Source organism: Sugiyamaella lignohabitans, chromosome A (genome assembly GCF_001640025.1).
Source record: "Sugiyamaella lignohabitans strain CBS 10342 chromosome A, complete sequence".
In the NCBI taxonomy this organism is placed as follows: Eukaryota; Fungi; Ascomycota; class Dipodascomycetes; order Dipodascales; family Trichomonascaceae; genus Sugiyamaella; species Sugiyamaella lignohabitans.
Genome location: NC_031672.1, coordinates 4,428,005 through 4,442,706, shown reverse-complemented (window position 1 = coordinate 4,442,706; position 14,702 = coordinate 4,428,005). Strand labels below are relative to the sequence as shown.

At 43.9% G+C, this 14,702-nt stretch overlaps 3 protein-coding genes across 3 annotated transcripts; all 3 read left to right on the top strand.

The window, feature by feature from the left end:
• Positions 1-1,580: 1,580 nt before the first annotated feature.
• On the top strand, positions 1,581-4,193 carry BYE1 (Bye1p; the record flags this gene model as incomplete). The annotated part of the gene is made up of 1 exon (XM_018878312.1): positions 1,581-4,193. The coding sequence occupies one exon, from the start codon at positions 1,581-1,583 to the stop codon at positions 4,191-4,193; it is 2,613 nt and encodes an 870-aa protein (XP_018735628.1).
• Positions 4,194-8,978: 4,785 nt separating this feature from the next.
• On the top strand, positions 8,979-12,434 carry STE20 (mitogen-activated protein kinase kinase kinase kinase STE20; the record flags this gene model as incomplete). The annotated part of the gene is made up of 1 exon (XM_018878311.1): positions 8,979-12,434. One exon carries the CDS (start codon positions 8,979-8,981, stop codon positions 12,432-12,434), a length of 3,456 nt encoding a protein of 1,151 aa, XP_018735627.1.
• A 478-nt stretch (positions 12,435-12,912) lies between these two features.
• MRP4 (mitochondrial 37S ribosomal protein MRP4) lies at positions 12,913-14,379 on the top strand (the record flags this gene model as incomplete). Its single annotated transcript, XM_018878310.1, has 1 exon — positions 12,913-14,379. The coding sequence occupies one exon, from the start codon at positions 12,913-12,915 to the stop codon at positions 14,377-14,379; it is 1,467 nt and encodes a 488-aa protein (XP_018735626.1).
• Between the last annotated feature and the right edge of the window lie 323 nt (positions 14,380-14,702).

The following is a 14,702-nucleotide window of genomic DNA, read 5'->3' as shown; positions in this document are numbered from 1 at the left end:
TTCCATCTCTCAGTAGCTTTATTAATAAAAGTAATACAGTCACTTAATAACTGATATGAATTGTTTGAGAGGGCCTTGATCCTAACTTTTTGAGTCCGGTTAAAATAAAGCCCTTGACTTGATGCACTTCGGCCGTTATCTTTTGATTATCAGTGCAGACTACAATAAGTACCTGCAGGAATTAAATCACCATTGAGAGAGTTTTTCCTATTAAAAATATCGAAAATTTATATATTTTTAGCATTGCGACTTAAGGTTGTTTGAAAGAATTTTTGAGCTCTATACCCTGGCGACTTTTAAATTGAGAGTGAGTTCGATATGTGGCATTTATATATTAGGTTACTATAATTCGAGATCAAGTACCTATGTTACCACTCATGTAGAAAAAATAAATTTGAAAGTACAAACATTGTAAGATACTACTCGTCTAGAGAACTTGCTATATATTTATTTCCAATATCACTCTTCCTAACCTTCTATTTAGATAATATAACAAGATGAGCTCTAATATTCAAGTGCCGCACAACGCCGCAGATATTTACCCTGCTGGTGAGACTTCGACGAGCATCAAAATTCAGAACCAATTGACCAAATCGCGCATCAGACTCACACCAAACGACTTCAATAGCATTTCGCAATGGACCACCGAGGAGTAAGTATAAACGAAATGGACGGTTGTTTGTGATAATTGAACTGTGCTAACTATTTTTAAAGCAACAAGGCGGTCAGAGAAGCCATAACTTCAACCGTCAAGGCGGACATGGCGGTCAAGGACATCGTCAGGGCCAACAACAGCAAGGAAACAATAACAGAAGAAATGGCGGCGGCAGTGGTGGAGGTAGATCAGGAGCAGATAGAGCACTTCGTCCTGGCGAGGTTAGACCTAAGAAGGAGGCCATTTTGGACCTTGGTAAATACAAGGATCAAGAAATCAGGGTAAAGTTCACTGGTGGACGGGAAGTTATTGGAGTTTTAAAAGGATATGATCAATTAATGAATCTGGTACTGGAGAATGTTAAAGAAACATTAAGAGATCCTGAAGATGAAAATGTGCTACTGGACAAAACTAGAGAATTGGGTACTATCATTGTGCGTGGACCTTTACTTCAAACCATTGCTCCTTTAGCAGGCAACGAAGTCATTGCTAATCCTTTTGTGGCAGAGGAATAGCTTGTGTAATTTATATATTAATGAACTGGTTTTTTTTTTTTAATTGACGTTGACTACTGGTTAACGGCTGCTGGTAGGAGAATCGGTCCTCTCTGCTGGTTAACTTTACTCTTTGAAGCCGAGAATTCTTCGAGTATTCGGTATTTCCGAGAATTGACAAATATATTTGAGATGGTCTATATATATATGAGACCAATTCAGAAAGAAGAGAAGGTCGCGTGGGTAATAGATATTTAGGTATATGCATGCAGCTTAATCTTGGACCCTGACCTGTCAGGGACATTACACCATCGCGGCTACGGTTATTATTATTTACCCTACCTAAATTATATTGGTCACTTGCTTTGAAGTGAGGCCCGCTACTGTTAACAAACCGAACTTTCAAATATATTTGAAATACAATTTTCATAATGTCAGAACCTGGTAAGTTTAGTAGTCTTCACGGTAGGGATGTGGAATTAGTGCCAGTTGAACGTCGAGCTCCCATCTACCACCGAAATGCCGCCAAGAAAGCAATATCTAACATAGCAAAAGCTGATGAAACCGGAGGGGGAGGCGGACCGAGAAGGTCTTCAAGAGCTACTAAAGGAAAGAATTCCAGACTTGAAGAGCGCGATAAGCTAGAAGAAGAAGCCAAGAAAATCAAGGCTGAAAAAGAGAAAAAACGAGTTGAAAAAGAAGAGAAGAAAAAATTGGAAGATGAAAAGAAGAAGGATAGCAAATCCCAAGCTACTGCTACTGCTACTGCCAATAAAGTTAATAATTCAGACAGCAGCGAAGCAATTCCGAAAAAGAAAAGAGGACGCAAGAAGAAAGACAGCGAGAGAGAAACTGATGAAAATGATGGCGAAGTCAACTGTATTTGTGGAGCCACTTCGGTTGATGACGATGATGACCGCGTCATGGCAGAATGCGAAAAGTGTTTAAAATGGCAACACGTAGTTTGCATGTTTGGATTTGAAGACGAGCGGGTTGTACCAGAGAAATATCAATGTCATGTTTGTGATCCATCAAGTTATGAAGAATTACTGAACAAGCCTAAGCAAGAAGAGGAGGAAAAGTCAGAGGAGAATTCTGAGAAGCAAGAGCCCATCAAAGCTGAATCAAAAGAGATCAGAAAGAGAAAATCTGGAAGTTTAGGAGCTACTGATAATGACAGAGAAACTGAGATTAAACAGGAAAAGTCAAAGAAGCGGAAGACCAGTCTGACAGACACCACAGGGCCAATTATCGCTCAAGTCGACGAGTCAACTAAAGTGGCATCTGTTTTAGAGCCAAAAAATGGGTCATTTAATGAATCACCTAATAAGCAGACTTCTTCCAGTGAGGATGCCACTAATACTGCCGTCAGCGAGCCAGTCAGTTCAGCAGTGGATGCGACGCCATCACCAACCTCGGGTAATACTGATCAAGCAACTAGACCATCAATTACTACCGATAAAAACAAGGACTCAAGTTCATTTGTAGATCTTGGCACCAAAAAAATTGCTGACTTGCAAGACAAAGTACGCCGGTCAGTTGCAACTGCATTATGTGGCATCTTTAAGAATAATATTCTGCCAGAGGCTGTTAAGAAGGGGGTGATTGATTCCTCTTCGAATATTGACGGACTTGCGGAAAAATTCAGCGTTGAAATCGAGGAATCACTTTACGAACACCTTGCAATGAAACCTTCAGGTTCATCTAAACCTAAGGATGTGGGTCCGAAATACAGAGACAAGTTCCGTACTTTATCGTTCAACCTCAAAGACGACAAAAATCCAGAATTTAGATTACGAATTGCAACAGGACAACTGACCGCAGAACAACTTGTCACTCTAACTAACGAGGAGATGTTGAATCCTGAGCTACAGAAGTTGGCTGAAAGTGTCCGTAAAGAGAGCATTAGAGAGTCAGTTTTAAAAGTAGACACAGCACCTAGACTACGAAAGACGCACAAAGGAGAAGAACTAGTGGGAGGGGACGAAGCTTTGGATTTGCAACAAGTGAAAGAGGATGCATACGAACGAGATGATGACAAGGGCAATGCCAATAACCGAGAAATGCTGTTAAATGCAGAAACTTTCCGATCAGAGCGAAGCCAATCAGTAGAAAGGGATTACGATTCAGGTGGTAATATGGATGTGGTTTCATACTCACCACCCGGTTCTCCAGAAAATGAAGAATACGACATTGATGATGACGATTTCAATCTAAGTAACATTGAGGAACAGGGCAAAGAAAAAGAGAAACAAATGGAAAAGCCAAATGACCAAGCTGACCATTTAGCTAGTAGTAATAATAATAACATAAATAGTGATATAACTGGTCCTCCTCTAATTTGGACAGGTCATGTTACTATGCCAGGAGTTGCCCAATTTCCCGGGTCGGCAACTCACATTGCTGGTGGGGGCAATTTTGACCCTACTAGCAACTGGAATCAAGTGTTTAATTTGGATGCTCCCATAGTGATTGATGGACGACTGGATGATACTAAGGCTATTCCCTACTTACGCAATGTTCGACATTCAAAGGACATAGTTGCTTTCGTACTGAAATCAGATGAGATTAGTAATCCAGGGCAACCTAATGCTGGAGACGAACTCTTTGATTACTTCCATTCTCGACACAAATATGGCGTTATTAAGCACCGTCATAAAATCGTAAAGGATGCTTACATTGTTACAGTAGGAGCAAATGACGAGATACCGGACTATCTCACACTATCAGGGGAACAACTGGGATATCTACGACACTTGCAAGCTACGACTGGCAATGTTATTTTGGGAGTTTTTGTGGTACAACCGTTCAAAGCTGGAGTTCGACAGTCGACGACTCCACCAGCAGTAACAGCTGTTTCAACATCAACACCACCTGCTACCAGTGCACCACTTTCGACTTCGGAATTCTCGTTACTTCAAGGAATTCTAGCAGGTAACAATGGTAGCGCGAGTCAGAGCACGAGTGGACTCCCTTCAAACCCCCAGTCACTGCTCGACTTACTACAGCAGACCACGGGCTCCAACTCGAAGTCCAATGTATAAACTATTTATTTGTAATACTATAATTGCTTACGGCCTACTTCCCAGCCTCTTTACTTCAGTACGAGCTAGTCCAGTCGTACAAAACTAATTAAATATAATATAAAAATATAACATAAAATAAAAAATACGTGAAAAGACAGATATATACTGATATGAAATCCAAGTAGATACCAGTAGATACCAGTAGATATCAGTAAATACAACATTTGCTAACATTGGCTATACTAAACTGTAATGTCTCGTCAAGCACGCATGTAGCGAGTGAGCTAAACAGATCTCGATGTCAGGAGCGGAGTCCTAACCGCCAGAGGAAGGTACATATCCGATTAATCGTCAGATTCAAGATAAGAGTGCATTCCATGCAGGTCGGAATGCGGAGATCAGCGGGTGATTTAACGCGATCGGACAAGTGTTTTCACAGCATTCCTCGAGGTAAAAGAGAAAAGAAAAACACTACAAACCCTCGTGCTATCTAAAATTGGATTGAACAAACGCTGTTTAACAATTGATAAACATGAACAATGTGAGCAATGGGAACAATGTAAACAATATAGACAATAAAAACAACAATCGAGACACTGGAACAGAGTAGTCTGAACGGAGTGGATGAACACCGCCAACAGGTCGGTCGCCCTTGACGTCTATCAACGATGTGTAAACTGTAATTGTAACTTGGCTTTGCCGATCGAGCTCGACACCTGAGAAGTTTTTTGGGTGTTCACCGACTGTCTTTGACCAGTCAAACCCCCTCACTTTTCACATTCGGTTTCCACAGCCGAAACATGTCAGTCTAAGGGGTGGAAGCTGTGGATCAGAGCCTGGACCTCTTAATGGATAGGCCGACTGACGAGTAACAAAAATCGGACTCCTGAGGCTGCAATGCAGATGTACTTCAAAAAGACGGGTAGTAGTTGGCCAATCTCAGCATCAGCAGCAGGAAAAAAAAACCAGTTCAGCCAAGATGCAAGCGGATTGAGAGTGTTCAGGGGTTATAGTAGTAGCAAGTGAGGAGGATGCACAAGCTACTGTCAGGATGGGGAAAGAGAGATCTGCGGTTTGGCATGCAAAGAAACGGCACGCATTAAACGGCAGTTTGCGCTAGTCAAAAAACGGGTTCGTGCTGATGAAACTGACAGTTCCCAGAGTTCCTAGCACGACCAAAACCCTCCTCGAGCTCCGCTCGAGGAGCCACGGGGTCTGGGGCAGAGCCCCAGCCGCCGGAGGCAGACTCAACCCAGACCCTACCCCGTACAATTGTACAATAAAAGGGTTCACCAGAGATAAAAAAAGCCAGAGAAAAGACCAGTTGTTTCATGTACCCCACTATGGTAGACGCGGCGCGAACCAATTGTGATCTTCGAGCCAGTAGCACGCTATCAGGTTGACTGCTCTGCTCCACCTCTCTGCTCCACCTCTCTGCTCCACCTCTCTATAGTCATTGATCGGCGAGTCTGATTTGATTCCATGCAGCGACTATCAAAACAAAAAAAATTTTGTCGTTGCCCTTAACCTCATTCGGAGTTTAGGCCTGAAACGGTATTACTGGTACCGCAGGAGGATTAGGGTACTTGTCTGTTGTGGATGTTCCAGGAGAAGATGTAAGAGGACCCCCCCAAAATGGCCGGCCATTTAACCTCAGGAGGGTGCTTTAAGGGGAGTCTCCGTCGTCGTTTCCGTGGTGGTTGCCGTCGTCGTTGCTGTCGCTACAATTCACTTTACCAGTTACCCGAGATACAGCAAGCGCCATCTGTTACTCAGTGTAAAAGTATAGCTAATGGCTATTGTCCAGCAGTAAAATCGAGTATTATTGGACTTATTTTTCGGTAGTCAAGTGAATAATTAAACAAATCAAATCAAATCGAAGCGACAATCGACCCAACGTACGTTTAGTGTGTGTTCGGTTGCAGCAGAGACTGAAGTTCTATAATCCAAAACGTAAACACCCAACCCTCCGCAGGGCTGAACGGGGGTGTGTTCAGTTGTCGCTTGTCGAACTAACCCGTTAAACTCTGGTTTAAACTTATCGTAGTACACCAACCTACTCCATACGCTCCTAACTTTGTATATCCGACAAACCACAAAAACATTAAAGAATAACTTTCAGGTTGGATTTTGGTTATTCACTAGTTCATACATTTTGGATTAAATTTTTTTTTTGGCAATTTTTTTTGGATATAGTGGTACGGAGACAATTATAACTGGGTCGAATAGCCCTGCTATCAATTAACTACAGCAAATTACATCGTGTTGTAGGGGACAGTGATAGGCCGCCAATAGTTTCTTTATACAGTTGATAGTCTGGACAATCGTGATTTCCATTTAATTGATCACTGTTATACGCGATATTGGTTTGGATATTCATTGGTTTCAAATTTGGTGTTGGTTATTTTTACAGTTTTTGTTTGACTGTGATAATAGATTAGATTACTAGTTGGATTAGTTGCACCGACTCGCTCGCTAGGTTGGGTTAGCTATTCAACTCAGTCTAAACTACCCACGAAGCGGAAAAGGTTATTTATTGACGACAATAAAAGAAACCTAAAGGTTTAAACTTCACGAAAAAGGAGAACATATTGGATATTCAGTGGTGGTTTTTTGTTTATTGTTCGATAACAAAATAAATCCTATGGACTAAGTAACGGACAGGTTCTATACCCAAACGAACTTTCAAACAGACGCTTTTTGCTCTCGCTTTTATTTTTAGTCACAGAAATTTTTTTTTTCTTTTAGAATTTTTTTATATTTGGATTGGTGCTAGAACCTGTTTTCGGTTTGGTTTTATTTTCGTTCTTTTAGTCGTATTTTCGGTTGATACCTTTACTTCTTTTTAGGTTTGATTGGCAGTTACAATGTCGTCAGAATCTAACCAACATTCGGACCAGTCCGTGACAAAGTCGCTAAAAGATCTGGCTATTGCCAGCGAAAGTACTCCAAACGGGTTTATTGACGAATCAAGTTATGGGACTATAGCCGGCATCGGTAATACCTTGGATGAAAGTAAGTATGAGTAGGGGAAATCCCCTGATGGACGATGAACACGGTGAACAGGAAGAGGTGTGGATATATAGGATATGGAGGTTTTAGTAGAGTATTTGGTCGAAACAGCTGGTGATCTCATAAACAAGCTCTTGGCGACCCATAACCGAGTGCATTTTTGGCCGATGACAGATTTTTGGATGTTGCTTAGAACTGCGTTCGGTAGTTGGGATCAGAATCTCGGCCTCATTTTGGTTTTAGAGACTAGAAATGAGACATGAAAGAAATTTAAAATGATCTGAGAACGGAGAGTGGGTGAAGACAAACGGAAATTCATTAGCAGCATGGCACACCAATCAGCACATGTTAAAGCTAATGTACAGAATGTTCAAACATGTATTAATTGGCGGAGAGAGGAGTGTGTCACTTTGATTACTAGTGTGAATGTCTCAGTGCAAGGCGGGTCCAACTGGCTTCCAACTGGCTGCAAACAATAAAAGCTCTGAACCTTGTGGCTTATTAAGTTTGAAGATAAAAATAAACCATTAGCGACACAAGCATGTGTCAGTAATAAGGCATGAGTTACACATGGAAATCATAACAATGAAAAAGACGATAATCACTTGAGATATCTGATTGCCAATTTCTACTAGATACACCTAAACGACATTCTTGTTATAGCTGGATTATTCTATTATGATCTATTAGCTGAGACTGGGCAATGGGGTTGATTCAGTGTTTCAAGGATATTACACTTGTACTCCAAACTACAAGGTATGCACTGGAGCCCCATTATCCTAAACGGTCTGATAGTGGATAATGTAGGCCCAAATGAGCATACAAACACCAGTCTCTGCAACTTTATCTGGTCACTTAAAGCTTGAGGTAGAACTAGAACTAAAAATATGGGTCTACTGCTTTAGCTATTGGCGGTCCTATGAGTCGTATATCCTGCGCCGCCTCCAAAGGGGCTGTGCTTGGTATTCCAATTGCCGAAATCTTTTTCGAATTTGATGGTTTCTGATATTTCTATTTTGTCTTCATTTTCTTTTGTTCCTGCGGATTTTTTTGCCGTCTTGCCGGTGCCACATCCACCATCTGCCAGTTTTTTGTTATGCAAGATTTAAAGCTAAACTTTGTGATTCATTCCACATATTCAGACTGAATACTGAACATCTCGACCATTTTGCCCAATCTTTTCCCTCACCCTTCCCACTTGAAATACCTTCTTGGCTTGTTCCCTCATGCACTTAAATGATAGATTTTAGTACTAACGTTTATTTTTCTTTTTAGACGGGACTGGAAGCCAATTATCATCTACGCGGTCGTCGTCGGCCTCGTCGTATTCTTCACCGGCGTCGCCTTCGTCGCCTTCTCAATCACGGTTTAATCATCAGTTGCAGAAAGCTGCTACTAGAATGCCTGAGACTGGCGGTAAGTTTTTATGATCTAGTTGTGTGGCATTAGAAGATGCCTTGAAGTCTAGAAGTTTGGTTGTGAAATTCCGACGGTGCAAGCAGTGCGGAGGTCTCTGATTTGTACCATGCCATGCACAAGTTGATTTTTTTTTGTATATGTCGAATATGGGCTGATCTAACATATTTAGCGAATGCGACAAATGGTCTACAAGAACCAATAGTTTTTCTCAAATCTACAAATACTTCTCCTAAGAAGGAGTCTGAATTAGTGGAACGATACGAATACCAAGATGGGCTGACTCCCACATATAACGGGACCAGAATATCACAAACTGGAACTGTAGACAGAGTTCTAGATCATCACAGTCATCAACAACAACGATCTGTAGATATGGCCTCTGAAAGCACCAGTCAAACGACTCCTGTATCAGTGTCGAGTTATAGCAACTTCACCACATCTCGACCAGGTTTACATGAGACGAATAGCAGTGGCAGCAGTAGTAGTGTTAATAGCGCTGTTACTTCATATAGCAATACCAGTGCTGGAGATGGACGACGACAGAGATCAACCTCGTTAGTGACTTCACCCCCTCCTATTCCACCTACAGCTCCTCATCGCAAGATCTCGTCGGCTTCACGAAGTGGTTTAGTGTCTACTACAGATGGAACTCCTATTTCGACCGGCGTGGCCCCATCTTTAAACTCTTCGATTGATGAAAGGATTATTAGTAGACCAAGTAGTGGCTCGTCTTCGACGACATCAAGCCCTAAACGTACACCATCGGCGTCAGCAACAGCGACTGCGGCAGGTGAGATTTCTCATTCACCTCGAAATTATGACCTCTATGCCACAGCTCATGACACCAGCAACCCAGCTAGTCAACATCCGGGAAGTAACGGATTCGCATATACTACTGGTACTGCTCCGAGTGCTATAACGTCGACAGCAGCTATGTCTACTCAGTCGCCAGTATTGTCAAATCAGCGGACAAGTGTAAATTTTGCTCCACCAACAAAAACGGCGTCGCTGAATCATCCTGAAACTCCAAGTTTACAGACAAACTTCCCATCCAGCCAACCACAACCATATCTGGAGCCTTTTCCAGTTAAAACTGTTGGTCCAAGTGATGTCACTCTCAGCAACAATGGCCAGGAATCTAGCAAAACATCTGCATCGGATGGTGCTACAGCTGGTACAGTGGGCATGGTAACGCCAAATCCAGCTCGTTCTTCAGCATCTTTTGCTACCACGCCAACTAGTAGTATCGGTTCGAGAAGTAGGGCCACCAGTCGAGCTGGCGAGACCCCTGCACCGCCTATGCCAACGACATTACCTCACAGTATGAATGGTACTAGTAGCCAGTTATCTACTCCAGTCAATACGTCACCCAAAATGATGAGGCAAATCTCGTCAGGGGTAACTCCAGGCGGTAATAGTTCGGATTCATCTGCTCCAGCTTCTACAACCACTAGGAGAAGAGCCACTTTAAGTGGCAGTGGAACGAAATCCACTGTTAAAGGAGTTATTTCGAATATTGTTAACTCGATGAGAAGCTCTGGAGATGCCAGCCCAGGTAGTCCTGAAAATACTAGCAGTCTAAGTCGAAAGAACACTATGAGTAGAGGATCAGATAGTTCCAGTACCCTCGGATCAGCTTCAAGCACCCTAAAAATTTCTGAGCCATATGATGCTAAGCATGTTACTCACGTTGGATATAACAATGACACAGGTCAGTTCACTGGTATACCCAAAGAATGGGAGAAACTTCTGGCTGATAGTGGAATTTCCAAGACCGAGGCTGAACAGCATCCTCAAGCAGTTTATGATGTTATGAAGTTTTATCAAGATTCCAATTCGACCGAGAGCGAGGTTTGGAAGAAGTTCGACAAGGCTAAACATCCTCAAAAAGATGTAATCATTTCGCCAATTATGTCGCCAACCCAAGAACACAGTGAGTATTTTAAAGTTACTTCGCCAGTTACTCCCTCAATTCCCAAGAGACATGAGGAATTACAACCTTCCGCAATTCCTCAAGGTAACTTTATTCCATCTCGACCGGCCCCTAGACCTCCAGGTGTAGCATCTCCAGCTGCAAACCTGCCATCAGCAGCTGCAGCAGTTCCATCAACTGCACCTCCCAGTTCGTCATCCACACCCGCTAATACCAGCAGTGGCAGTTCGATACTTCGCATTCCTTCAACTTCATCTAAGAGAAGTGGTGGAGGTCCTCTATCTCCAACGACTATTAGTGCACCACCTAGCACGGCAGTTCCCAAACTTCCTTCGCAGTCACCACCACCTCGACCACCTCCAGCTCCACCACTTGGTGTGTCGTCAGTTCATGCTAATTTCTCAGAAAAGGTAGCTTCAGAACGGGAACGACTCAACTATGCAGTGGAATCCGGTTTACTGAGTCCTCAACAATACCGAATGCAACAACAGTTCCCATTACGACATCCTCATCATCAGTTGACGTCTTCGCCAGCATTGAGACAACAACAGCAGCAACAGCAACAACAGCAACAACAACAACAAATTCAAATGCAGCAACAACAACAGCAGCAAATAATTCAGATGAAGCTTCAACAACAAGAACAGCTGCGAGCAGCTCTTGCAAAGAAGCAACAACAGCAGCAACACCAAATGCAACTTCAACAGCAGCAGTTACGACAACAGCAACAAGCTCAAGCGCAGCAAGTGCAGCAGGCTCAAATCCAACAGGCACAGTCTCATCAACAGTTGCAAGATTATGCAGTTTCTACATCACATGGAGCAGGAGCTGCTGAAGAGGATGCTGGTCATCAGAAGCTTATGGATCAACCTGAGGAGCTCAAGCAATTGAAGAAAGCCATTAACATGAACAACCCATCACAAGCCAATGCTCTTCGTAGTACTCCAAAAGATCCCAATGCATCTGCTAGACGACGTGAAGCAAGAAGAAAGAAGGATAACGAAGCCATTGCTAAACTGTCTACCATTTGTACACCAGGAGATCCTACAGAGATTTACCGTAGTCTTGTTAAGATTGGCCAAGGTGCTAGTGGAGGTGTGTTTACTGCTTACGAAGTCAACACCAACAATTCGGTGGCTATCAAACAAATGAATCTCGACCAACAACCCAAGAAGGAGCTTATTATCAACGAAATCTTGGTTATGAAGGAGAGCAAACACAAAAATATCGTCAACTTTATTGATAGTTTCCTCCATAGAGGCGACTTGTGGGTTGTTATGGAGTACATGGAAGGAGGTAGTCTTACCGACGTGGTGACATACAACATGATGTCAGAAGGCCAGATTGGTGCTGTGTGTCGTGAGACGCTTCTTGGTTTGGAACATTTGCATTCCAAGGGAGTTATTCACCGTGATATCAAGTCGGACAATGTATTATTATCGCTCAAGGGAGACATCAAGCTGACTGATTTTGGATACTGTGCACAGATTAACGAGCTGAACTCGAAGAGAACTACTATGGTGGGTACTCCATACTGGATGGCACCAGAAGTTGTCAGCAGAAAGGAGTACGGACCCAAGATTGATGTGTGGAGTTTGGGTATTATGGCCATTGAAATGGTAGAAGGAGAGCCACCATATCTCAACGAGTCGCCCATTCGAGCTCTTTACTTGATTGTGACGAATGGTACACCCGAACTGAAAGATCCAGGATCGTTGTCACCAGTTTTCAAGTCGTTCCTTGACTGGGCACTTCAAGTTGAAGTCGATGCGCGTGCTACAGCCCTTGATCTGCTTGAACACGAGTTCATCAAAAAGGCCGATAGTTGCCGAACACTTGCACCTCTAGTCAAAGCTGCCCGTATAGCCCGTGCTGCGGAGAAGACGCGAGTCTAACCGCTATCACCTTTTTTCCATGACTTTTATAGCATTAGTATATATTTTATGACCATCACCGCATTTTGTGCACATCCACAGCAGCTACCAGAGCTTCCGGCTCTTATCACTTCCCGAAACCTGGCATATTTCTCTCTCCACAGGAATCTACCATCCCCTAGACAGTCCTAGCAGCTTTCTGCGAAGCAGGAGCCATGGGGTCTGGGGCAACGTCCCAGCCGCCGGAGGCATCTGCCCTCCCTCCCCTGAGGACCCTGAAGCTTCCAGTCACGTGATGCAGGTTGAAAATTTCTAGCGTCGGGATCTAATGCAAATGCATGAAGTGAAATTTCAGTTGGTCGTACGTCTATAAAAATATCCAAGGACCAGAAGACCAAGGTCGAATAAGGATAGGATGCTGACAAAGGGAGCAGTTGTGACCAGACTGGTGCTGGGCCGAGGTGCACAGCTGACTGCCAGGAGGAGCAATCGCCTGGCAATGCTCCGCAACCGGCCAGTTAGCAGCAGCTCGAGCTTGATGCTGGCCAGATTTAACAGTTCGTCGTCGAGTGGATCCGCTAGTACAGTTGCTGAAGAAGACCCCTCTTCGGCTTCTTCTGTCTCGTCAGAAGCTACTTCTAACGCTTCAGAAGTATCTGAGAGCGTAAACGAAAGTGCAGATGCTGGACCGTTGGATGCAGCTGAACAGGCCATTGCCGTGGAAGAGGAGATGGCCCATATTAGAAGATTGTTCAAGTCAAGACAAGTGTCGGAGACAGAATCTAAAGTAGATATGTCTCCAGAGATGCAAAAGAAATTAGACGATGAGTTCAATAATTTCCTGCGAGAGTTTCTCGTGGAGAACGACTTTTTAGAAGAGTTCTTGTCAGTGGTGAATGTCGACGATACAAAGTCGTCGGATGTGAAGAGCATTCTTTCAATCAAGGCACAAGGGTCTGAAAAGTCGATCGACGAGTCTGGAAATATCAAGGGACAAGTGCAGTTCCCAAATGTTGTGCACAGCGAAATCGATGAGCCCTATACTTCACAGGAGCTGTATTTGCGAAGACTGTTCCATGCGTCGAGCGTTTCAGGACTGGGGTCCACCATTAGCAATGTATATAAACCACACCAGGACATTTTCTCGCCTCCAAGCATCAGACAGACATCTATCAACACTTTATTAGCGGCTGGTGCCCATCTGGGCCATTCGACGTCGATGCTGCGTCAGAACAACCAGCAGTTTGTATACGGTATCCGAGATGGCATTCACATCATCGATTTGGAGCAGACTCTAACGTACTTGCGACGAGCTGCTAATGTCGTGCAAGGAGTTTCGGAGAAAGGAGGTGTTATTTTGTATGTGGGTACTTTGGAAGGACAGGAGAAGTCGTTACAAGTGGCTGCCAACAGATCTAATGGATACTATGTCCATTCCAGATGGATTCCAGGAACTTTGACCAACTCTTCTCAAGTATCAGGCAGTTGGGCACGACACGAGGTGGATATGGCTGATGCACCCACCGGTCGTAAACTGGCTCCTAATCTTCATAAGACCATTGTAAAGCCCGATCTTGTGGTGATTTTGAACCCTGTTGAGAACAGAAACCTAATCCACGAATGTTTGGCCACCAGAATTCCTACTATTGGTATTATTGATACCAACTCGGAGCCCTCATTAGTGACGTACCCCATTCCTGCTAATGACGACTCGCTGCGTACCAGCGACCTCATTGTGGGTATTCTGTCCAAGTCTGCTCAACGCGGTCGCAACAAGCGATTGGCTGAATACACTCAATACCAACGCGAAGCCACCGAATCCGAGCAAACCAATGCATTCAACACTCACGAACACACCTCTTCTACCACTGCCGACTCCATCGTCCCAGAAGAGGACCTCGCCAACCTCGCGGCCCAAGAAACCCGCTCCAGAAGAAGAGCCCCAAAATCGGGTCTCTCCGCCTAAACCCCTCTGTACCTACAATGTAAATAATTCTCGTTTTCTCACTCTGCCTCCGGCAGCTGGGGCTCCGCCCCAGACCCTGGCTGTGCTCGCTTCGCGAGCTAGGGGAGTTCTGACCAGAATCTTTTGGGCCGGACTGCCTCCGGCGGCTGGGGCTCCGCCCCAGACCCTGGTTGTGCTCGCTTCGCGAGCTACGGAGACCCAGGAGCTGTCAGGAAAGCAGAAACTCAAGGTCTGAGGTGAATGTAGGAGTCAGTGTCGATACGAGGTGAAAGTGAGCTAAATTGTAATGTATATCGACTAATACCCATCGATTATCCTGCTAC